At 31.3% G+C, this 24039-nt stretch overlaps 3 protein-coding genes across 7 annotated transcripts in view; 2 read left to right on the top strand and 1 right to left on the bottom strand.

The window, feature by feature from the left end:
- LOC126780716 (pyruvate dehydrogenase phosphatase regulatory subunit, mitochondrial) overlaps positions 1–24039 on the top strand; it is a 236825-nt gene that overhangs the window by 3494 nt on the left and 209292 nt on the right. For 2 of the 4 annotated variants that reach the window (XM_050505369.1, XM_050505370.1), the window contains exons 7-16: positions 50–222; positions 2498–2690; positions 2775–2924; positions 3007–3170; positions 3252–3400; positions 3474–3771; positions 3858–4037; positions 4260–4460; positions 4757–4863; positions 5315–5493. In XM_050505369.1, coding sequence (XP_050361326.1) covers positions 50–222; positions 2498–2690; positions 2775–2924; positions 3007–3170; positions 3252–3400; positions 3474–3771; positions 3858–4037; positions 4260–4460; positions 4757–4863; positions 5315–5447 — 1748 coding nt within the window. In that variant the 3' untranslated portion in view covers positions 5448–5493. Of the gene's footprint in view, positions 1–49; positions 223–2497; positions 2691–2774; positions 2925–3006; positions 3171–3251; positions 3401–3473; positions 3772–3857; positions 4038–4259; positions 4461–4756; positions 4864–5314; positions 5672–24039 lie in introns of those variants that run through there. The other 2 variants (XM_050505368.1, XM_050505371.1) reach the window with 2 other exon arrangements.
- Positions 6684–8394, bottom strand: LOC126780754 (uncharacterized). The gene has a single exon (XM_050505426.1). The coding sequence runs from the start codon at positions 8265–8267 to the stop codon at positions 7545–7547; it is 723 nt and encodes a 240-aa protein (XP_050361383.1). The 5' UTR covers positions 8268–8394; the 3' UTR covers positions 6684–7544.
- The window catches only part of LOC126780736 (solute carrier family 35 member C2), a 98123-nt gene continuing 84142 nt past the window's right edge, over positions 10059–24039 (top strand). Inside the window, exons 1-5 of one of the 2 annotated variants that reach the window (XR_007670531.1) lie at positions 10059–10406; positions 10813–11100; positions 13524–13776; positions 15639–15805; positions 17562–19063. Coding sequence is in view for 1 of the 2 variants with exons in the window: in XM_050505407.1 (XP_050361364.1) it covers positions 10221–10406; positions 10813–11100; positions 13524–13776; positions 15639–15805; positions 17562–17879 (1212 nt within the window). In the remaining variant the exon portion in view is untranslated. Of the gene's footprint in view, positions 10407–10812; positions 11101–13523; positions 13777–15638; positions 15806–17561; positions 22528–24039 lie in introns of those variants that run through there. The other variant, XM_050505407.1, reaches the window with a different exon arrangement.

The raw sequence follows: 24039 nt of genomic DNA, 5'->3' as shown, positions 1-24039 counted from the left end.
TCAATAATTCTGAGTATCACTTACTTACTTTAAACCATTTTTTTTTCAGTAAGAAATGCAGAACAAAGATGCATTCCTGAAGATTGGGACCACTTTCACGTTCTTCTCCAGGAAATAATTAAAAGGGTACCAAGTCTCAGTCAAGCTGTTTTGCACAAGTTGTGCAATGGTCTGGAAGCTTTCTCACCGGATTGCAAATGGATTGTGGGGGAAACCCCAGAGGTAAATGTTATTATAATATTAGCTTTGAGTCGCGGTTATGTGCATCCCTAATAACAAAATAAAATCCGATCATAAAAATTGGTTAGTTTTGGATACTGCGTCTTTATAAATCGTATTTTGTATTTTTTTAGCCCATATTACTTCTAAATGTTCTCAAATTTGTGAATGTACGTGTTTTTATATCAATCTAAATAGCTTATATTAATCTAGCACTAGAAGACGGACAGAACAGTGTGAAGAAATATTTTGTTCTTGCGAAACGTTGGATGTTGCGAAAATAGCTGTAATAAATGCAGATATTTTACAGCATAGCTAAATTCGTATCATCGAACGTTCCGCGGGAACATCCATCGACTTCATTTCGTCGTCATCATCATCAACAAAGGTTAGGAAAATATTTAATTATTTATAATTTTTTGTATGTATTATTCTATCTCATTCTCTTGTGTTCTCTTCTGCCCGTTTAACTTACAAAATATAACAAATATTTGAGAAGTGAAACAATCAAAAGAGTTTTATCGTGTTCTTCATATAATACTAACATGAGTTAAGATTGATGGAAACTAACTTTGTTGCCAACCGAGAGAATCGTCAAGTAATCATTTCGTAGATAAACATTTCTTGGCGATTTTTTCGGCTGTCATCAATAAGAGTCAACGGGAAGAAGAAACAGAAGAATCTATTGTTATGTTTTATGTTTAGATTTTAAGAAACTGACCTTGGTTCCAACCGAAAGTATCGTCAAGTAATAATTACGTACGTAACTGTTCCTTGGCGATTTTTTCGGGTGTCATCAATAAGAATCATCGGGAAGAAAACAGAAGAATCTATTGTTATGTTTTATGTTTAGATTTTAACAAACTGACTTTGGTTCCAATCGAAAGTATCGTCAAGTAATAATTACGTACGTAACTGTTCCTTGGCGATTTTTTCGGGTGTCATCAATAAGAATCATCGGGAAGAAAACAGAAGAATCTATTGATATGTTTTATGTTTAGATTTTAAGAAACTGACTTTGGTTCCAACCGAAAGTATCGTCAAGTAATAATTACGTACGTAACTGTTCCTTGGCGATTTTTCCGGGTGTCATCAATAAGAATCATCGGGAAGAAAACAGAAGAATCTATTGTTATGTTTTATGTTTACATTTTAAGAAACTGACTTTGGTTCCAACCGAAAGTATCGTCAAGTAATAATTACGTACGTAACTGTTCCTTGGCGATTTTTTCGGGTGTCAGCAATAAGAATCATCGGGAAGAAAACAGAAGAATCTATTGTTATGTTTTATGTTTAGATTTTAAGAAACTGACTTTGGTTCCAACCGAAAGTATCGTCAAGTAATAATTACGTACGTAACTGTTCCTTGGCGATTTTTTCGGGTGTCATCAATAAGAATCATCGGGAAGAAAACAGAAGAATCTATTGTTATGTTTTATGTTTAGATTTTAAGAAACTGACTTTGGTTCCAACCGAAAGTATCGTCAAGTAATAATTACGTACGTAACTGTTCCTTGGCGATTTTTTCGGGTGTCATCAATAAGAATCATCGGGAAGAAAACAGAAGAATCTATTGTTATGTTTTATGTTTAGATTTTAAGAAACTGGACTTTGGTTCCAACCGAAAGTATCGTCAAGTAATAATTACGTACGTAACTGTTCCTTGGCGATTTTTTCGGGTGTCATCAATAAGAATCATCGGGAAGAAAACAGAAGAATCTATTGTTATGTTTTATGTTTAGATTTTAAGAAACTGACTTTGGTTCCAACCGAAAGTATCGTCAAGTAATAATTACGTACGTAACTGTTCCTTGGCGATTTTTTCGGGTGTCAGCAATAAGAATCATCGGGAAGAAAACAGAAGAATCTATTGTTATGTTTTATGTTTAGATTTTAAGAAACTGACTTTGGTTCCAACCGAAAGTATCGTCAAGTAATAATTACGTACGTAACTGTTCCTTGGCGATTTTTTCGGGTGTCATCAAAAAGAATCATCGGGAAGAAAACAGAAGAATCTATTATTATGTTTTATGTTTAGATTTCAAGAAACTAATGTTTTAATATATATATCCTTTTATATATTTAAGAATGTTAATAAAAAGAATGAAAGTATACTTTATTCAAGTAGGCTTTTTTTGTGATTTTTCTATGATGTAAATATAATTTAACTGTGTGTCATGTTATATCACTTCTTCTTATATTATTGATGTGTTAAAACTTCTGTTATGATGTAAAAAAAATAATTGTATTTAAAGGTTTTTTTTTTCAAATAAAATAGATGTTCAACTATCATGTTGCCGCTGGTATGAAGACGGTCGGAATATCAGCAGCAGGCGGCGTTGCCGAAGCCACGGTTGATGAAATTGTCGACGGATACACAAAGTATGATATGTATGAGCTTGATATCAATCGATTTCTTGGCCTTCATAATAACAAACGTTTCTTAAGAGACAGAATGAAGGAAGTACCTGGTAAGTAAAACAAACCTCGATGTTCGCGTGTTTTTTTATACGAGTCTTCATTTATAATTATTACTATTCTCGTTTATATGTCAGGTGTTCATTACGGTCTACCGTATCCTTTCTACGAGTTCGAAATGGGACGTAATCTGAGATTGTCGCCGATTTATCCGACCCTCCGAGACAAAGGCGCCGTCTTCGGGCAGGTTATGGGCTACGAAAGACCGACTTGGTTCGAAGCTGTTGGTCAGCAGATTCTCTTTTATAGATCTCAATACGTTACTTGTGCATTATTTTATGTTTTTAATCCTCATTTTACGTCGTCTAGATAAAACCACTGCAACTCCAGAAAACCCTCAGCCATTCAAGATAGCTCATACAAAAACTTTTGGCAAACCACATTGGTTCGAAACTGTGCAAAGGGAATATTGGGCTTGCAGAGAAGCAGTCGGCCTCGCTGACTATTCATCTTTTACAAAAATTGACCTCCAGGTATGAAATTGAATCTATATATCCTACTTTGGGTTTATGGTTTCGGTTACGATCTCTAACTCTATCATATGATTGTTTTAGTCGCAAGGCAATGAAGTCGTAGACTTGCTACAGTATTTATGCTCCAATAACGTAGATGTTCCAGTCGGAAGCATCATTCACACTGGAATGCAAAACGAACGTGGTGGTTATGAAAATGACTGTAGTCTCGCGCGAATTTCGGAAAATCAGTAAGTTGTTGTAATTAAGAAATCGTATAGAGTTATAAATTATAGTTTTACAAATATAATATTTTATTTGCAGCTATATGATGATAGCGCCAACTATACAACAAACTCGATGCAAAGTGTGGTTAAAGCGTCACCTACCACGAAATGGAGCAGTTACACTGTCTGACGTCACGTCTATGTATACCGCCATTTGTATTTTGGGACCGTTTACGCGTAGTGTCCTATCCGAGCTCACGGATACAGACTTAGCCCCATCCAACTTTCCATTCTTTACTTTTAAGGAGCTGGACGTTGGCTTGGCTAATGGAATCCGTGCCATGAATTTAACTCACACTGGTGAACTAGGCTATGTTTTATATATACCAAATGAAGTAAGCGAATGGCTTCAAATGGTTAACATTTTTTCACATCTTGGGATACGTTTTCATAATAAAGTTCGTGTCATTTCGTTTTACAGTTTGCTCTGCATGTATACAATCGATTAATGACAGTTGGCGAAAAGTACGGTATAAGTCATGTCGGATATTACGCAACAAGATCGCTGCGAGTCGAGAAATTCTTTGCTTTCTGGGGTCAAGATCTCGATACCATGACGACACCATTAGAATGTGGTCGTACTTGGCGTGTTAAATTTGATGTAAGCAATATATTATTTTTCTGGTAGTACGGACTTGTGCAAGTCTTTCATATTGAAGGGTGAATGAGCCAATGTAATCACAGTCACAAGACATTCAACATTTTAACTCTTATGGTGGGCGGCGCATAAGGAATATTTAATATGAACTTGTTTAAATTACATTTAAAAAAAAAATAGTTAGCCAGTTCACACTGAAAAATATTTTAATTTTTATTGTAATAGAAAGATATTCCATTCATTGGTCGCGATGCTTTACTTCGTCAACGTGAAGAGGGAATTCGGAGGCAGTATGTGCAGCTCCTGTTGACAGATCATGACCACGAGTTAGACCTATGGTCCTGGGGCGGCGAACCAATTTACCGAGATGGTAACTATTGCGGACAAACGACTACCACAAGTTACGGATTTACGTTTAAAAAACAGGTAAAGGCAATAATAAATAGTAATATATATTTTTTATAATAATGATTACATATTTTATCCAAGACTGTATACGATTATAAACCATCTAGATATCTATAGCCTATTCTAATGGAAGGGATGTCAAATATAATTCAATGTTGAGTACATTGAATTATATTTGACATCCAAATGTAAATAAAACAAGTAGAATCTTATGTATTTTTGGTTAGTTTTTTAAAATTGATTATGCCTGCCTGCCTTAATGCCTACTGGCGAAAATTCTGGAGCTAAAATTATATATATTATTATTTTTGTAGGTGTGTCTCGGTTTTGTTCAGAACTTGGATGAAGATGGCGTACCGCAAAAAGTGACTAACGACTACGTATTAAGTGGTCATTATGAAATTGACATCGCCGGAATACGGTAACAAACATAATTATATGAACAAACGCTTTAATGCCACAAGATTGAATAAAGACGATTTACAACAAGCAGTAATTGAGCTATTGTCGACGTAATGATTACATACATTCCATATAAACGATATGACCCGCTTCCTTTAATTTGCTAAGTTTTTTTTACAAATTATTTGTTAGCGTTATATCCATATAAGTAGAAAATTAGTTTTATGAAATAAAAAGATTGAGAAAAGATCTTTAAAATGACTACATCATTGTACAGATTTCAACAAACTAATAAAATATTACATTAAAAATATATTAGCTATTTAAGAAGATAATTTATATTGTCATTACTTACGTTGTTAATGCTTATTGAATAATGAATATAATTTAATTTTTTCTCTATATACTCAGTTTCAGATCGTATATATGTAGTAACTGTATGCTATTTATTTAATTAAATTTTTGTTCAGGTATGCCGCAAAAGTTAATCTTCATTCACCAAACTTACCCACAAAGTATCCAGATAAAGAACGGGACGTTTACCAGGCGACTAGAAAACTACATGAATCTAATCAGTTCCTGGGAAGACATTATCAACCTTAGTGTTTTAATTGAACTAATATGTTTTTTAATTATAATTAAAATTTGTGTCAATATAGGTAAAAATAACAAAAAAAAAATCTTCTCTTGATAAAAAAATATATAACAGAAATAAAGCTAATATTGTGAATTAGATACATATATTCTAAGTTGCATATATATGTATAAATATATTTAAGAATAAAATGATGTAATGCTCTTACAATATTATCTATAAATAAAAACGATGTATTCTAAACAGCAATAAAACTAGTTTTGGTACCCTGTTATTATTAACTTTTTACATAAAATTTTAATTATAAAAAAATCAAGATGGTATATTGTGGTGTTTCTTTGTGGTAAAGCTTTGTGCAAGTTTGCTGGGTAGGTACAACTCGCTAATCAAATATTTTACCGCAAAACAGCAATACTTATAATTGTTGTGTTCGGGTTTGAAGGTTGAGTAAGCCAGTGTAACTACAGGAGCAAGAGTCATAATGTCTTAGTTCCCAAGGTTGCTAGCGCATTGGCGATGTAAGGAATGGTTAATATTTCTTACCTAAAACTTGTTTCCTTCTTTTCAGTTTAGGTAAATTTATAAATCTACTTACTGTAATACTTAAATATTAAATTCAACATTTTATTCAACAAAATATTATGAAAAAACTAAACTATTTGGTTTATATTAACATGATATACTAAAACCTTCAGAAGGTAAATAAATTGTGATAAAGCTTCTTATAAAATATCTCTTCACATTTGTTTTTTTAAGAGGTAAGGATTTTTACTAGGTACATTATTATAAGGTTTGATAAAATTCTTATGATGGTATCATATGACATTCCTAGAGAATAAAGTTAAACAGCCATTCTAAGCTTCTTCAGAGGGAACATTGGCAGGGTACTGATAAATACTTTTCTTTACCTTTTTTTTATTATTAGTCACAAAGCTTTAATTTTAATTCTTCCTTTAAATTATACCAGTATAGTAACATCATCATTGTGGAGTTATAAAGCAAATCAATTGTATCATGTTTTTTAAAGTATAGGACCAGGCATTCAATAACATTTATTATTCACAAACACCGGGTACTTGAATAAAACACGAAACATAATTTAGAAAGAATAATTAAATTAAAAATGTGAACTTCAAAAAAATGTTATCAATACATTTATTTAATAGACAATAAAATTTAAATGTAACAAAGCAATTTGATTACTACTATAGAACTTATACTACTTTTTATATAAAAAGGTTCTACTTGTTCACGAACTCAGTATAATTGTATTTTAACTGACAATATAACTTATAATATGCAGTTAAACCATTTTAAGACAATTACAATATCCTTTATTGTATAAATTGAGCAGTAATATTACCATCTAATATCAGATTAACATTGGTAATATTGATCTTAAATTTACTTAGTATATAAACATACTTTAAATATAATAATATAATTCAAAGCTACTTGGAACTACCTTAAAGAGTTACTACATAAACCATATTACTACACTAACAATATATAAATAATAGTAACTACCACTTCCTAAATGATTTTGGTAATGGCGGCTACTTTCTTGACAGGCTAGTTAACTGCACAGGGCACATTGCTGGGCAGAAATTAATGGCTGGGCAAAATTAATTACACTCACATAATCTGACGTGACAACAATTACAAAACACCATATACATTTCCAGGCACCAAAGTGTAAACATGGTCAACTTCCAGACTCCAGGCTGCTATTGATAATATCTCAATAGATAAACCCAATAACATTACTAATTAAATTTGAACCCAGTACCTCGGAATCTTAATTCTTTTATCTTTATAAGCTAGCCACTAGACCAAACAAGACAGTGATAACTATCACAATAATTTTACAATTATACAAGGTTAGTTTTATTGTATTTCAAAATCTTTGCAAATATTTCTAACTAGTTTGAAAGTGATGAGGCTGTAATATGTGATTATATTGTAAATGTTTGAGTATGAAATAATTATCAACACTTAATTATTTCATTTCTACCTGGTAATGTATTTTCAACTTTATATCGCAATAATGTTTAGTAGAACAATATAGCAGTTGGATTTATTAATTATCTTCCAAACTTAACTATTTAATGAATGGACATTGTTGGCCTCTTCAAATTTGCTTTTATTATATCGCAGGGTGATGGGGTATCAAAAGCAAATCTATCAATTGTTGTTGGATATGCTTGCCTTAAGTATGGCGCAGCAACTGGCCGTAACCTTGATGTCACTACTCTACTAAAGGGAGAGGCTTTATATTTCTTGAATTTTTGTTTCAATATATATGACATGTCTGTTATACATGGTAGCAAGGGCTCTGGAGTTTTTGTTTTTTCTGGTTCTTCATCACAATCTTCAAAATTCAATTCAAACAAAGCCTCACAAGAACTGCTGTTACTAAGAGTTTCTTCAGGGTGTAAATTAAAGTCAGGTGTTTGTAGTGGTTGAATAGCTTTCATTAAGTCGATTACGGCATTTTTTTCTTCTTCTATTTGAAGTCGCTTCAATTCTTTTTCTAACTTTAGCTTTTCTTGTTTTTGTTTTTGTATTTCCTTAGATTTAAGCATGTTTGCTACTTGCTGAGCTAAAACATTCACAATGGGGCTCTCATTCGTGTTGAAAGGTGATATGGGAAATCTTCGAGACGATTGCGAGGGTAGTAAAGTTTCTGACTGACTTTCAACATTATTGAATGGTGGAATTTTGATAGTCTGATTACAAGTACCTTCTCCATTGTCTTGTACACTAGTTTTAGATAAATGGCTGTCTACAAGTGCAAACAAAGAAGAATACACTGTTGAGTCTGTCATGCTGATTGCTGTTTTTATGAACTGAAGTGTAGAACATTAATAGTATGTGATATCTTGATAAAAACCAAGAAATTGAATTCTGATACAAATAAAACAAGATTATAGAATTGTTATTACGTATGTCCAAAGAGAATATAATTAATTTTAATCAAATAGACTCACGTAGAGATGTCCCAAGTCAGGCTGACTCGAATACTTATTAAGAACTCACATACTCGAGTATTAAAATTATAGGATTCGTATCTTCGCCCGGCAACCGGATTAAATATTATTAATAACTTATTTATTTTCTAGAATGTTTTACTGTAAAGTGGTTAATTAATATATTAGTTTTTATTAAAACGATGCCTTTTTCAGTGTTAAGTATTAAAAATACAAGATGCCTCTGAAGAAACAATCGGAGGTATGTAACTTGAACAAATTGAACAAGATGTGTAAAACAATATTGTTATTTTTGGAAACACGACTAATTTGTTAAAGCTTTTAAAAAACATACTTAGATTTATGCAACTTCTGTACAAAAAAACAGTATCGAAAATGAAACAGTAAAAAAATCATATCTCATCAGATCAGATCAGATCTCTAATTGCTTATTGAAGGTAACAAACCTTTGTGAACCCTACTTTTATAAATGATTATGAATTCCTCAGGGATCAATTCTCTCCGCTACAGTCTTCCTACCAAGACTCAAGCATGTTTGTTCACCGCCAAGAGGAGTCCATTCCCCCTGACTCCGACTTTCCGAAGTGTATCCGTACCCATCGACGACAGTATTGACCTTCTAGGAGTTACCTTAACATCCAAACTCAACTTTGGGCAATGCATTGAATCCAAAGCTAAAACTGCTGGCAAAAAACTTGCTATCCTCAATTAGGTCAAACAATACTTCACACCGGAACAGCTTCTGACCATATATCAAGCTCAAATCAGATCCTGCATGGAGAACTGCAGCCATTTATGGGACGGCTCTACTAAGTACCAGCTTGAAGCTTTGGATTCAGTGGATCGTCGTGCTAGAAGGCGCATTGGTGACCAGATACTGGTCGCAAAACTCCAGACCTTGGAACACCGTCGTAAGGTTGCCTGTCTGTCGGTTTTCTACAGAATATATTTCGGAGAGTGTGCCCAGGAACTATTTAATTTGGTTGCTCCGTCACCTTTTTACCATAGAACTGCGAGGCATCGTAAAGATTTGCACCCGTACGTAGTTGATGTATCTAAGACACGTACGAAACAATTTGCTTCCTCGTTTCTGATACGCACCGCTAAGATCTGGAATACCCTCCCGACCTCCGTTTTTCCCACCACCACATTATGGGTTACCTTCAAGTCTAGAGTGAATAGGCATCTTCTAGGCAAGCGCGCTCCATCTTAGACTGTATCATCACTTTCCATTACGTGTGATAACAGTCAAGCGCTAGCTTACATTTAAAAAAAAAATGAAAAATATCGTTATATTATGTACATAATTCAAAAATATTCGGGCATATTAATTATTCGAATACTCATATAAGGATCCGAGTATTTGTCAGAGTCCTCCGACTCGTATACTGACTCGATTAATTTTTAACAACTACCAGAAATCTCGAATGCTAAAATGGCCAACTCGGCACATCACTAAGCATAATCTTTTGTTGGAACCGTACACAGAGAATATTTTCTCTGTCTAGTGTCTACGCCAATAAGACATTTGACAATGACAGTTGAGTAGTGATGACTGGAGACACTGACAATATGTAAATTGCAAAAACTTCAATTAAATTTATCATAGTGACATTTAGGGTACCTATATACGGTGTTTAAGCAAAAGTTAACTTGCTTTAAACTTGTTTAGCTTTTTTGTCTAGTTTCAATTAAAACTTTACACTTAATATGTTAAATAATAGTATGTAGTATGAGTTGCTATGCTATTGAGTGATTATTTAAAGAGAGACCAGTCGCGTTGCGCTCGCAATGCCAGGTGCAAAATATGAACAGCTGTCGTTAAAGTCTGATGCCGACGAAGACGTCTTTACCAGTAAACCAAAAGGAAAATGGTCTGATATATGTTTTCAAAAAAGCCTACTGTCGTTAGGATTAATATTGCTTTATTTTTCTTTATCCATTGGGCTTACTTTCTATCAGAGATGGCTGTTAAAGGTTCGTATAGCATAAAATTTTATTGAACTAATTATTCATCTTATTACTAAACATAAACCAAACTTAATGAACATTACTAAAAATAATATGAAACTTCATTAGTCTATCAAATGATTTGTACGAGTTTTCTGTATTATTTGTTATCATTTTATGGCTTTGATAATTATAATCCAAAATGAGGCTGACAATTTGCATTAATAGATAAGACGATGACTGGATATTAAATATTGAATTTTATTTTATAATAATTTTTTATTCCATTGCATTTTTTATTGCTTACTATTAATTTTTGCTTTCTATTACTATTTTTTCTTTCTTTATTGATACTACACATTTTGATGATTTCAAAATATTTATATTTCTTAAATATTAACTAAAGTTGAAACTATAATAAAAACTGTTCCAGGAATTTCACTTCCCCCTTACAGTGGTTATGTACCATTTGGTGGTCAAATGGATACTATCAGTTCTAGTGCGTTTGATCCTGTATTTAATTACTGGAACACCACAGCTGATGTTGTCATTTATCACATGCCTGAGGTCAGTGGGCCCTACCGGGCTTGCTAGTGGTATAGATGTTGGATTTTCCAACTGGGGCTTGGAACTTGTAACAATTTCGCTCTACACTATGACTAAATCAACAACCATTATATTCATTCTTGGATTTGCTATTCTCTTAGGACTCGAAAAAAAGGTATTTGGTGTTTTTTTACATTATATTTAATTAATATCTGTAAATAATAATTAATTAGGTAATGATATAATTTGTAAAAGTCAGTTCTTTATCAAAACATATTTTTTATTTACATCTTATTGTTTAATGATTGTTATTTGTTGTGGGATAAAGTTTATTTGTTTATAATTTACATTATTCTAATGGACAAAAACTAAGTAGTAAGTTACAGCCATTACACATATTTAACAGAAATTATTAACTTGTTTAAAATTGTGTTTTTTAATAATGATTTATCAGGTTTACATTAGAAAATTTGTAATAAATTGTATTAGATAGACAAAACTGAATACTTTTGGTAAGAAATTCAATGATAAAATAATGAGATAGTTTAACATTAATTATTATTGAAAAATTAATTATATTTGAATCAAAAATATTATTAGAAATATCATACACACTTCTTTATTTATTTATAATAAATAACTTATGATTTGTTCAATGGTTATAATTTGTTGATATCTTGTTATTACTTTAACCTAAATACATAGATACTCAATTTTCCGCTTAGCTGCTTCGTTACAGTGATGATTTCAAGGATACAAAGTGTTTTGTCATTTTTTTTTCATAATTATTTACTCTACGCTGTCTTAAATTCTATTTAATAAAATGTTGATTTTTTATATACTAAGCAATACTAAAGCGTTGCTGTGCTTTAGAATAAACTTGTGTGCTACCCAGGGCATCACCAACAACCACTTTTAAAACAATTCCTTTCTGTTTAATTACAGTTGTGGTTTAATAATAAAGATATTGGTAGTAAAATTCTTAACAATGTAAAAAATTTATAACTTATATTATTAATTATTATCTGTATGCAACAAATTTTATATGTAAACAAAACATATATTATTAGATTGTGAACATTCTCTCAGTCTGATCAAAAATAAAACAAGCATTTGAACAATTATATTTTTCAACTATATAACTAACATCTCTATTTTAAGTTTGAAACAGTTTTTTTCTTATATTAAACCCAATCATGTTATAGTTTATAATACTTAAGGTTTCCATTTCCTGTTGAAGCAAGCTTGTGTGATTTCTTTAAATGTCTTCTTTGCTTTGCATATTTTATATTGTTGTCCATTATTAAAGAAGTATTAACAAAACAAAAAGAAAATATAATATATTAATTACTAGAATGATTTTGTCACATAAAAAAATTTATGATTATTTTGACTATTTTATAAGAAAATACGTATAAACAAATTATATTTCTTTGTTATTGTAAATAAGCATATATATTTTCAGATAACTCACGATCATAAAACTACACCAAGAGATAATATTAATTAAATGCTAAATAACATGTTTAGAGTTTACATATATTTTGTACATTTTGAAGATATGCTAAATGCGAATTGTATGCGATATAAATATTTCTTTTTCTTTTTGCTAAGCGATATTTATTTGTCAAGGATGCGAATAATATTTAAAACCTCAGCATAATGCAAGATGCTTTGCGAAAATATATCTACTAAACTCTATGATAAGTTAGACATATTATTTTAAATTTATGAACTAAGGTTGCACTACTATCGAAAATAAAAAAATTGCGATGCCTATAATCTTTATGCTTCATTAATATAGTTTACGTCACATCTATTTGCTATTGCTATATAATCTGCAAAGAACCTAGTATGAATATTATTTTACCTTAAACCTTGTAGTAAACTTTTTATACAACCTTAAATTTTGTTTTGTTTAAGAGAGCTAATAATAGATTAAATTTATTTTCTGTTTACGAAATAACTAATATGCAAGCTTAAATAATAAAATTTTGTTTTGTTTAAGAGAGCTAATAATAGATTAAATTTATTTTCTGTTTACGAAGTAACTAATATGCAAGCTTAAATAATAAAATTTTGTTTTGTTTAAGAGAGCTAATAATAGATTAAATTTATTTTCTGTTTACGAAGTAACTAATATGCAAGCTTAAATAATAAAATTTTGTTTTGTTTAAGAGAGCTAATAATAGATTAAATTTATTTTCTGTTTACGAAGTAACTAATATGCAAGCTTAAATAATAAAATTATGTTTTGTTTAAGAGAGCTAATAATAGATTAAATTTATTTTCTGTTTACGAAGTAACTAATATGCAAGCTTAAATAATAAAATTATGTGTATGCTGCGAATAAATGACGATAACATACGACTATATTTACTAATTCAAAGTTTATGTTACATATTGTTATCTTAATGTATTTCCAATGTATGGCAGCTAAAATCAAACAAGTTATAATTAGAAAATTCTATTATTATGTTCGTTGGTTAAAAATATTATAAGCCAGACCTCACAATAAAAAAAGGAAATAAAAATAAGAAATTGATTTTTTTTTTGTTTTATTGCAATTTTAATAGTTTTACATTTTTTCTATTCCAGTCATGGTCGTTGGTTGGCATTGTGTTCATGATATCAGTTGGTCTGATAATGTTCACATACAAGGCTACGCAGTTTAATCTTCTCGGATTTAACTTCTTGCTCCTCGCGTCGTTCGCGGCTGGTCTTCGTTGGACCTTCGCTCAGCTGCTAATGCAGAAATCTAAACTAGGGCTCCACAATCCTGTGGATATGGTGTTTCACGTGCAACCCTGGATGTTCTTATCGCTGCTCCCTTTCACTATAATGTTTGAAGGTATGGAAATATTTAATATCACTTTAAGGAATAAATATACTAGTAATACTAATATTATAAGTTATGTTCATTTGTTTTCTATGGATGAACACAAAAACTGCCAATTCGATCGATATGGAATTTCACATTATAATACGCTTTATTTTGACGAGCCGGTTGACGTGGTTCACGCCGAAGATTGTTGGTTCGATTCCCGCCCGGGACAGACATTTATGTACATGAACATGTCTGTTTGTCCTGAGTCTGGGTGTATTTATCAACATAAGTATGTATTTACAAAAGAAAAGTAGTATATGTAGTATATCAGTTGTCTGATTTCTATAGTACAAGTTCAATTTGGGATCAGATGGTCGTGTGTGAATAATGTCCCAGGATATTATTATTATTTTCGATATATAGTTTATTAAAGACACACCTTATTATACCTTAGAGAAAATGTCGTAGGTTCGTCGCTTTGTAGATATCTTTTGTTCCCACTGTCTAAGCTATCTCTTTTTTCATTAACCTTATAAATTACTAATCATATACTTTCGAAAATATTTTCTTTACACATTTTTGTCTGTGTCGTTGTCTTTTATCTAATATAGTTTAGCAACGTTCGTTTGGAAAATCCTTAGGTCGACATTTTTATATGCTACTAAGTTGACATAATATGCTGGTTGTATCTCAAAATATATGCATCATATACACACACTGTATAGGCCATATCTATTCTGAAATTACCATATTAATAGGATTAGCAGTTTTTGAGTTAATCGGGCGAAATCAATTAAAAATTTTGTAATAATAATATAATAACTTAAAATAATTTAAGGTAAAACTCTAAGAATAATAAATAACACGAGTATAATTGGGATTATCGGACCAGATGCGTTCAAGGTCACGATAATAGTCTGCTTCTATATTAAGCACTTTTATAAAGTAATTCAGGCTGTGCGTAATCCTGCGCTTGTCACTTATTATTTATATATATATTATGTAATACCCCAACCGCCTCGTTAGTCTAGTGTCTACCGAGGTTTTGGTTTCAAAACGCAATCGAAAATTTCAAAATTTCAATAAAACGGTAATCTGGATTTTCTAGTCGTATCTAATCAGTCAGAGGTCGAATGATGAAAGTAAAGGAATAGAGAGTGCTCTTGTGTTTGCACGCTCGTTTTTGCACAATAATATCTCTTGCACAGTTGCCCAGTCTCTGCTGACAAAGGCAGATGTGAACAAAAACGTTCTGGTACAGCATTCAAACACCCTTGAACCTTTACAATTGCGTCGTGAGATAGCAGCACTGAGCGCTTTCTATCGACTGTATCACGGCGAGTGCTCTGAGGAATTATTCTCTCTAATTCCTGCTTCCCCCTTCCTTCTTAAGTCCACGCGAGCTGGTTCTCGATGTCACCGCCTAACTGTGACATCAATTCCATCGCGAACAAAGAAATTTGGCAACTCCTTTCTTTGTCGCACTTCCAAAAAATGGAATTCCTTACCAGCTCACTTGTTCCCCTCCTCTTACAACCCGGGTTCCTTCAAACGAGGCGTGAAGAGGCATCTTGCGGGCCGGCAAGGCGAAGGCGACTAGTGCAGAACGTTTTTCCCGTCTGTACTGTCCGTCGTCGCGTTTGGACTCTACTACCACTTACCATCAGGTGGAGTAGAGTCATTTGCCCTCCCGGCGAATATAAAAAAAAAAAAAAAAATGAAATAATGTGCAGTTCAAGGCAGGATAGGTAATGCTTAGAATCAGGACTTTGTTATGGATACTCCCAAATAATTTTTTATTCTACAGTCGTCATTATTAATTACTCTCAAGAACATAATGATCCATTTAGAAATATTTATTGTAATAATTATTTTATGATTTTCAGGTTTTAAATGTATCGACGAATTGATCAAACTCTCCCCTGAAGCATTAATGCCTACGATACTTAAAGTGTCTGTGGGGGCGACGATAGCTTTCGCTATGGAAATTAGTGAATTTCTTGTCGTTACTTACACTTCTAGTCTCACGTTGTCTATCGCGGGTATATTTAAGGTAAGCGAAATTCTATGCTGTAATAAGGATGTTAGCAGTATTACAATTTCGGAAAGTTTAGAGCATTTGGTTCTACGTCTGATCTCTCTCCGGTCTTATCGGATTGTTGTAGCATTGAACTGTAAGAGTACGCAATTGGAGAGCGTGTTTACGCACACACACTTTTCAGTATTTACATCTTCTTCGCAGTTATAACTAGTATTCAATATTAGTATTATTATCACTTATTTCCGTGAAAGGTTTTGCCATAAGGCTAACAGTCAACAAGGTTTAATCTATACATATGTATGTCTAATAATTATGTTCGAAAGTGCTAGTTTTAAGTACTAATTACAATATCTATTTAAATGAATACAAAATACTTTTTTAAACAAGTTTGAATAGAATATATAGCAAGGCAGAATTATTACGCCGTTTTCCATACTTAGTTATCGGTAGGGCTTTTTCATAGCCCGTACAGTACAGTACAGTAACAGCCTGTTAATGTCCCACTGCTGGGCTAAGGCCTCCTCTCCCTTTTGAGGAGAAGGTTTGGAGCTTATTCCACCACGCTGCTCCAATGCGGGTTGGTAGAATACACATGTGGCATAATTTCAATGAAATTAGACACATGCAGGTTTCCTCACGATGTTTTCCTTCACCGTCAAGCACGAGATGAATTATAAACACAAATTAAGCACATGAAAATTCAGTGGTGCTTGCCCGGGTTTGAACCCACGATCATCGGATAAGATTCACGCATTCTAACCACTGGGCCATCTCGGCTTTTTATATATATTCATAGCCCGACTTTTACCATTTTGTTTTTTTTTGTGGACGAGCATATGGGCCACCTGATGGTAAGTGGTCACCAAACGCCCTTAGACATTGGCATTGTAGAAATGTCAACTATCGCTTATAGCCAATGCGCCGCCAACCTTGAGAACTAAGATTTTATGTCCCTTGTGCCTGTAATTACACTGGCTCACTCACCCTTCAAACCGGGACACAACAATATCAAGTATTGTTGTTTTGCGGTAGAATATCTAATGAGTGGGTGGTACCTACCCAGACGAGCTTGCACAAAGCCCTACCACCAGAGAATATATCCTACCATATTGAAAATATCCTATTCCAATCAATGGAATCAATAAACAACTTTGACGTTGAATTGATGTGATGTCTTTGGTAGTAAATTGGAAAAGTTAAATGGAAAACTGTTGAATTATAAATCAAGATCTAATCAAGATTATACATAACTGTTGTGCATAATATTGCAGACCTACTAGCAAATGTTCATGGAATATGTAAATCTAACCTTCGGTTGGAATAGGCTATACATATTTTTTATAAAGGCTAAGTGAAAGCTTTGCAGCATTCGCCGTTAAAAAATAAGATTGTTGACTAATGTGAATTCGATTCGCCTGGTGTACTTTAATTACATCCACTGTGTAATGTCCTGTGCCATTTTACTCTGGGTTAATTAAGTGGGAACTACAAACTTATTATTTGTTCTATCAAACGAACAAATAAAAACAAATTTAATTATTGTGGCAGTCAGCGATGCAATCAGTGCGGGTGCTCAGTTATGCGGAGCAGAGGTCGTTGAGTCGTTAACGGTCATCTTAGATTAGTAGTTTTTAGTGCGAGCTTTCGCTATCGCACTAAAAAAATTTTGTACGCGATAAAATACTTATTATACCAGTACGAAGTCGGGACGGGCAGCTAGTGACATACTAAATATGTAAATAATAATGGTTCCTTTTTATTATTTCAGGAAATGTGCATTCTAGTCTTGGCCGTAGAAGTGAGTGGGGATCAGCTGAGCTTCATAAATGTGATCGGCCTGGCTGTGTGTCTGCTCGGTATAATCGGCCACATCGTCCACAAGGTACTCGTTATAAAGTCTGTAGTTGGAACTGTCCACGCTATCGACTTCGAGGATATGGGCAGAGCTAGAAAGGCAAAGTCGAAGGAGGAGCACCACGAACCCCTACTGGACGAAAATAAATGGCAGAACCTGGCTAGCGAGGAGAGCGACTTCGATTCCAACGTCGTTCTCTTCGAAGTTTTGCAAAGGAGGGACGGAAAATGAAATATATTCATGAAGTATCGCGTGTGTAAAGGACGGATTGTTACTCCAATAAGTACCGTTTCAATTGAGGCGAGCGAGCTCTATTATATAATAAGTATTTTTATACAATTCATAGTATTTTTATACAAATGATAATATTTTAGCAGAGTCCTTGACGAAAAAGTCACAATAGTTAAATATTAACCATGGTTCACGTGTGATTCGTACGACAGGGATATCGTTAATATAAGTTTTCTTATTTTCTTTTATTTAAATACGCGAAAGTTATTAAAGATAATTAAAATTATACAATATTTATTTGCTAAAAAATATATCTATCTGCGTAGAGTTCGCTCGTTTGATATATTTTTAAAATCGCCACAGCTAATTCTTTGTCACTGCAAAAATATATGTTAAAAGTAACATTTTGAAAGAAACATTATAAAAATGCATTTAATAGCAAGTGTTCTATTTTATAACAGTTTATAAAAGTTAGCATAGATAAAATTTCTTTTTATGTTATTGAATTATTTTTCGTACCTTAGATTATTTACTTTTGTTGTGTGATTACTGATTATAAAAAAAACTAACATTCCAAATTTAAAAGTTACGTCATGTCTTTATTTATCTCAACAACTTGGTTCAGTGTTATATCTACAAAATATATTTCTGTTATTGAAGGTAGATTAAAAATGTTATTGTTGTAAAAGATCTAATTTATATAAAAAAATGTTCACATAGACAGCCTGCAATACACATATGAAAATGTACAAAAATATTAATAAAAAAAATATATATATATATTATGATATATTTAAAAAAAAAACGAGATTCAGCAATTTAGATTTTGCACATTTCATAATTATGACGTTAATGAAAAAATATTTTATCTGTTAAAATAAAAATCGACACTGACAATTAATTATAAATAATTGTAAGTATATGACAAGATGCACAAACTATCGGACCAATGGTAATATTTAAATTAGGCAACTCGTTTTGATATTTAATCGCAAGTTTGATACGTAAAGTCATTTGTATAAAATTTAAAACAAAATAACTTTCATGTAATATATACTATTTGTAATGAAATAAGAAACGGACATGTGTAATATAAAAAATTATGAAACAATTTTCAATATTTCAAAACTTCGATACTAATGTAGTATACACTTTCATTTTTAATCCTATAGTATTGTAAAGGTGTGATTCCAAGGAGGTAATTCGCAAATTTTGCATTAACTTACAATTCCTTGCAAGTGGTCGCATCTAATTAAGCGTGTACACGGCACATACAATGCGCGTTAATATAAAAGGAATTTAAAGGAATAACAAAATCCAAAATTTGATAATTTTCCTTCTGTGGACACTCGGCTTAATGATTATCATAATTATAATAATTACAACGTTCCTTATTCATAATCCTATTCTTAATCCCTAAGACAATGTCTTCCCATTATGTGAAATTCCAACATTCCTGCTATTTCTAACTAGTCTTAAATGCCCTACTGATGGAATTAAAAAATGATTTTTATTAAAACGCTACTCTTCCATATAACTTTAAAGGATTTACCTTCTATTATATCTAATATTAAATACGTGTTTTTGTATCCCAATTATCTTATCCATTATATTCTACGCGTATTATAAGTATATTCCTGCTTTTTTATTAGGCTAGTTAATGTCTGTCAATATATTATAACAATTTTCTTGTATGATTAATATTTTTTTGTTTGGGTTGTGATTTATCATGTTATTATAAAACATTATTTTTACGATCGAGTGTAAAACGCGTAACGATAGGATAAATTTCAATTTCTTCGCCTTACAACAAATAAAAAAAAAACGTTTAATTATTTCGTACCATGTTCTATGGTTCCGTACCAAATGACTATTATTATTACGTGTAGATTATGTAAATCTGTAAGTTTGACGGTTTTTCCCTGGACGATATTTCAATTATTAAATATGCAATTAAACAAAGTTAGGTAGTCAATGAGGCTACTTTTTTACATTATTAAAGTAGATCGATCACTTATACTTCATATATAATTAAAAGTAAGCACATACAAACTTGCAATTAAACAAAGGCAATATCGCGTCAACAAGGTTAGGAGGGTTAATGAGGCTACTTTTTTACATTTTTGTAGTGGATCGACCACTTAAAATTCATATATACATAAACGTACGTACATACTTACTTGCAATTAAACAAAAGTGAAAAGAATTCGTGTCATTTCAATTATTAAATTAGCAATGGAACAAAGTTAGGGTCAATGAGGCTACTTTTTTACATTAATTTATTGTTAGATCAATCACAATACATATGCATGTAAATGTAAGTATATGTATGAATCAACACTCTTATATATATTTTTTCATTTTTCATCTATTACTCTTGTATCTAGATATATAATAAAATATTATGCATTTATTAAGTGTAACATACTACTACCATTTATATGACTTTTGATAAATAAAAGTATTTTTATATAGTATTTATTTATGACAGGAAAGCAATACCAAATTTTATTTAAGTAATTTAATAACATTGGGTACGGAACATCGTCACTTATCACTCGCTTTTGTTGTATATTTTTAATCTGTCATACAATACTAGTTTAAGGCTTCTACTATATCTTATCTGACTTCCACTTTTTCTTCATCGTAGTTGTAGAACTAGTTTAAAGGTAGCTTTAACAACTTCACTGACCGTATAGAAAATACAATAATCAAACATAAGCACGAGTCAAATGTGACTCGAGGGACGGAGAAGTTGTTAATATGTTAATTGCTCAACGATTTGTATTGATCTCCCATATCTTGTCGAACGCCATTTTGTATCTACATTCTGTTTTCAAACCAATGCGTACAAAACGTAATACAACGATTTTAATGACGAACACTTATTCTCAAAATTTATTATTTCATACGGAATTTGTTATAAATGTAATTTATGTATTTATTTGAATACGCTGTATGTTTTTTTTATTATTAAATAATTAGTCAGATTATTAATATTAAATGTTCCGGTTTTATTTATGTTATTTTTCAAAAAATAATATGATCGGACTACGGTTCCTATCATTAAAAATATATATTTTTCGTGGTGAGATATCCGTTTTACGTGTAGTGCATTGAATTGAAATGAGAATCACACGCCGAGACATGATTTCGAAGACAAATTAAGCAGATTAGTATTTTCTGACTAATTTATATGATATAAATATTTTTGTAAAATGACCTACTGTGAATAGACATGATTAAAAGCAATAATTGAAAAAATATATACATACATATATAAATCGATAGTAATATTTTAGCGTTTTACAAACATTGTTAGATATAAGTGTATATTATATATAATTATATTTTACTACGTCGAAACATACTTTAGTTAAAAAATGTTTAAAAAAACTTTAAAAGACACATAGATCACGATGACATTTCAATAATTGGTATAGTTGATTGCCTTATATTGTAATATAGAGGATTCTGTAATTGTAATTTTTGTAATGAGAATTTTTGTTACTACATAACATTAAAGAGATTTTAAGGTGTTACGTCTTCAAGCTATTTAAATTTTAATATAGAAATTGTCTAAGTATATGTAACATTTTATTATAAAGCTATATGAGTTGTTAAAACATATCTATGAAGCAGGATTTGAGTTTTTACTTATTAATATTTGCAAGTATTATATACGGTATGCAAACTAACGAAAGCCATTCTCGTCAACTCACGCTATAACAACACTTGTTATGAAAAAATGAATACAATACATATATAATAAATACCATAGACTAATATGATAAAATTCGATAAATATTATTCAATTTACGCGACAAATTTTTTAATTTTCAAAATGAATAATTCGATTTTATAACATCACTGTACAGTGCATATTTTATTTAAATACAACATTAACCAGTCTTATACTATTATATATTCTTATAAAGTTATGTCTTATTTCGTATGTCATATGTCAATAAAGCGCGAAATCAATGTTCAACTAAACCGCCGCTAAGCCACCTTTATAAGTGATACCGTTAGTGCGCAGTTAATAAATCGTATTTGATATTGAAAATAGTAACTTTTAATAACGACAATAATCTATTTTTGTTGTACCTTCTTATAGGAAGACTTAGTTGGATACATACAGCTTGCATTGGAAACTATTCTCTATTTCACCATAACTCAAAAACTCTTTCGCGCGTCTATGGTATAAGAATGCTTTTGGACAAGCTAGGGCGGGGATTGGCATTATTATTTTATTTATAAATTCAATCTAATTTCAATTTGTTTAATATTACAATTATTTACATCAGTTGACATTTCGTCAATGTTGTGTATTAACGTTAGTTTACATACCGTATTATTTATTTTGTATTGTAATAAAAACATCTGTAAGACAGTTTTACATAAGTACGTATATCAATATTATGTTACCGCATGTATACTTAAGTAATTTCCATTTGTCAAATTTTGTTGACGACCTTATATAGTGTTTATATTATTTCAGAATTTTGTTGTTATTAAAGTGTCTTGTATTGATTCGTAGGCTTATTCAAATGTATTGTGTTATTTGTGCTTAACCAACGAAATTATTACACGATTTGTTATGTTGTGTTGTATTAAAAGCCAGCCTCTGACTGCCAGAATTATATTACTTTAGTTAATTTTCAGAATTCGTTCAATCGATTATAACCTAAATTAATTGGTTTATGTCACTACGCACACAGTGATCCGATAAAGCATAGAAGCATTACTTCAACATTCAAAGCGAACAAATACTATACTTATAAACTATTTGTATATAATAATTACAAGTGAACACCATCCTTTATTTTTGATAGCTTTTTGTTTGATCAATGTAAAGTTCGTTTATTACAATCCAACTATCGTCAATTTGTCCATAGGCGGATGCAATGACGCTTTGCGATATAATATACGATACGACACATGCCATCTCGTGTACGTTGATGATACTGTGACAGAGACTGGAAAATGTCAATAGCAACTAAAAGGTGTCAGCTCATTGGATGACATCGGACACATACGGCACAAACAAAAAAACCTTTTTTTAAATATATATTGTATATCTATCAAACAAACAATGCTTTACAAAAGCAGTTAAACGAGATAGTGAGATTAACATTTAGAATAAAAATAACTTTTGATACATGTATAAAATTATTGAAGTTTTAATACGCAAAAATGCAATAAAAAAGTTGGACTATACACAACACATCGCCCGCCTTCTTAAGTAGAATTTTCTTTGTTATATTTTTAACATTATTAAGGCTCTCCTGTGTTTATTTGAAGTTCACTACGTGCATACAAGTTTGACGTTATATTAATCACTAAAAAATCATTAAACGAATACAACTTTTACGAAAGTTCGTCGGCAAAAATTATAAAATCTTTAGCAAATTTAATATATATATTACGTTACAATCTGAAGCCGTGTACATTTTATATATTTTTCCTTTAGAATATCTATAAAAGTACTTAAGTACTTAAGTACTTTTATAGATATCACATATTCTTTTTGATTACAAACATATGTTAGTTAAACTATTTATATTATCATAAATCTCGTTTTAATTATCATTGTGTTTTCATAGGCTATGATAGATGAGTAAAAGTGAGTCAGATAGATTGGTGCCTTAATGCAACCGCATACATATGATGTCAATCATTTTGAAGTGTGTTTTTTAATCAGAACAATAACTACAACATAAATGAAACGATGCTTAGCGTACGAAATAAAATCTTATTACCTCGTCATGCTAAGTCTAGTTTTGGTAAATAAACATTTATTACTGTGTGCCGGGTGGGCACAGACTACTTAAGATTACTTTTATTGACTAAATAGACGTATTGCTAACAGTGATTTCCCGAAGTTTTTTTTAATATTGTAATTTTGTTGTATGGTCGTCGTAATGAGACCGAATGAGACGGATAAAGTTTCCACAGGACAGTAAATTTGATGATATCACATTCAAACCCCTGTATCAGAACAAGTCAGAAGTCAATAATATTCCTTGACACCAGAAAACACTAGTATTTTTCATTTCTGTCCTATAAGTCTTTTAGATGTTTAAATAATTTTACCGTTTAAATGTCTTAAAAATAATGTTAATTTACGTCATGTTATTTAAATTACGATTTATGATCT

The sequence above is a fragment of the Nymphalis io genome, chromosome Z (genome assembly GCF_905147045.1).
Source record: "Nymphalis io chromosome Z, ilAglIoxx1.1, whole genome shotgun sequence".
Taxonomy (NCBI): domain Eukaryota; kingdom Metazoa; phylum Arthropoda; class Insecta; order Lepidoptera; family Nymphalidae; genus Nymphalis; species Nymphalis io.
The sequence above is the reverse complement of the archived record's forward strand: the minus strand, read 5'-3'. Positions and strand labels throughout refer to the sequence as shown.

Excerpts from the sequence above, each read along its gene's own strand:
- LOC126780754 (XM_050505426.1), bottom strand. The coding sequence starts at position 8,267 with ATGACAGACTCAACAGTGTATTCTTCTTTGTTTGCACTTGTAGACAGC.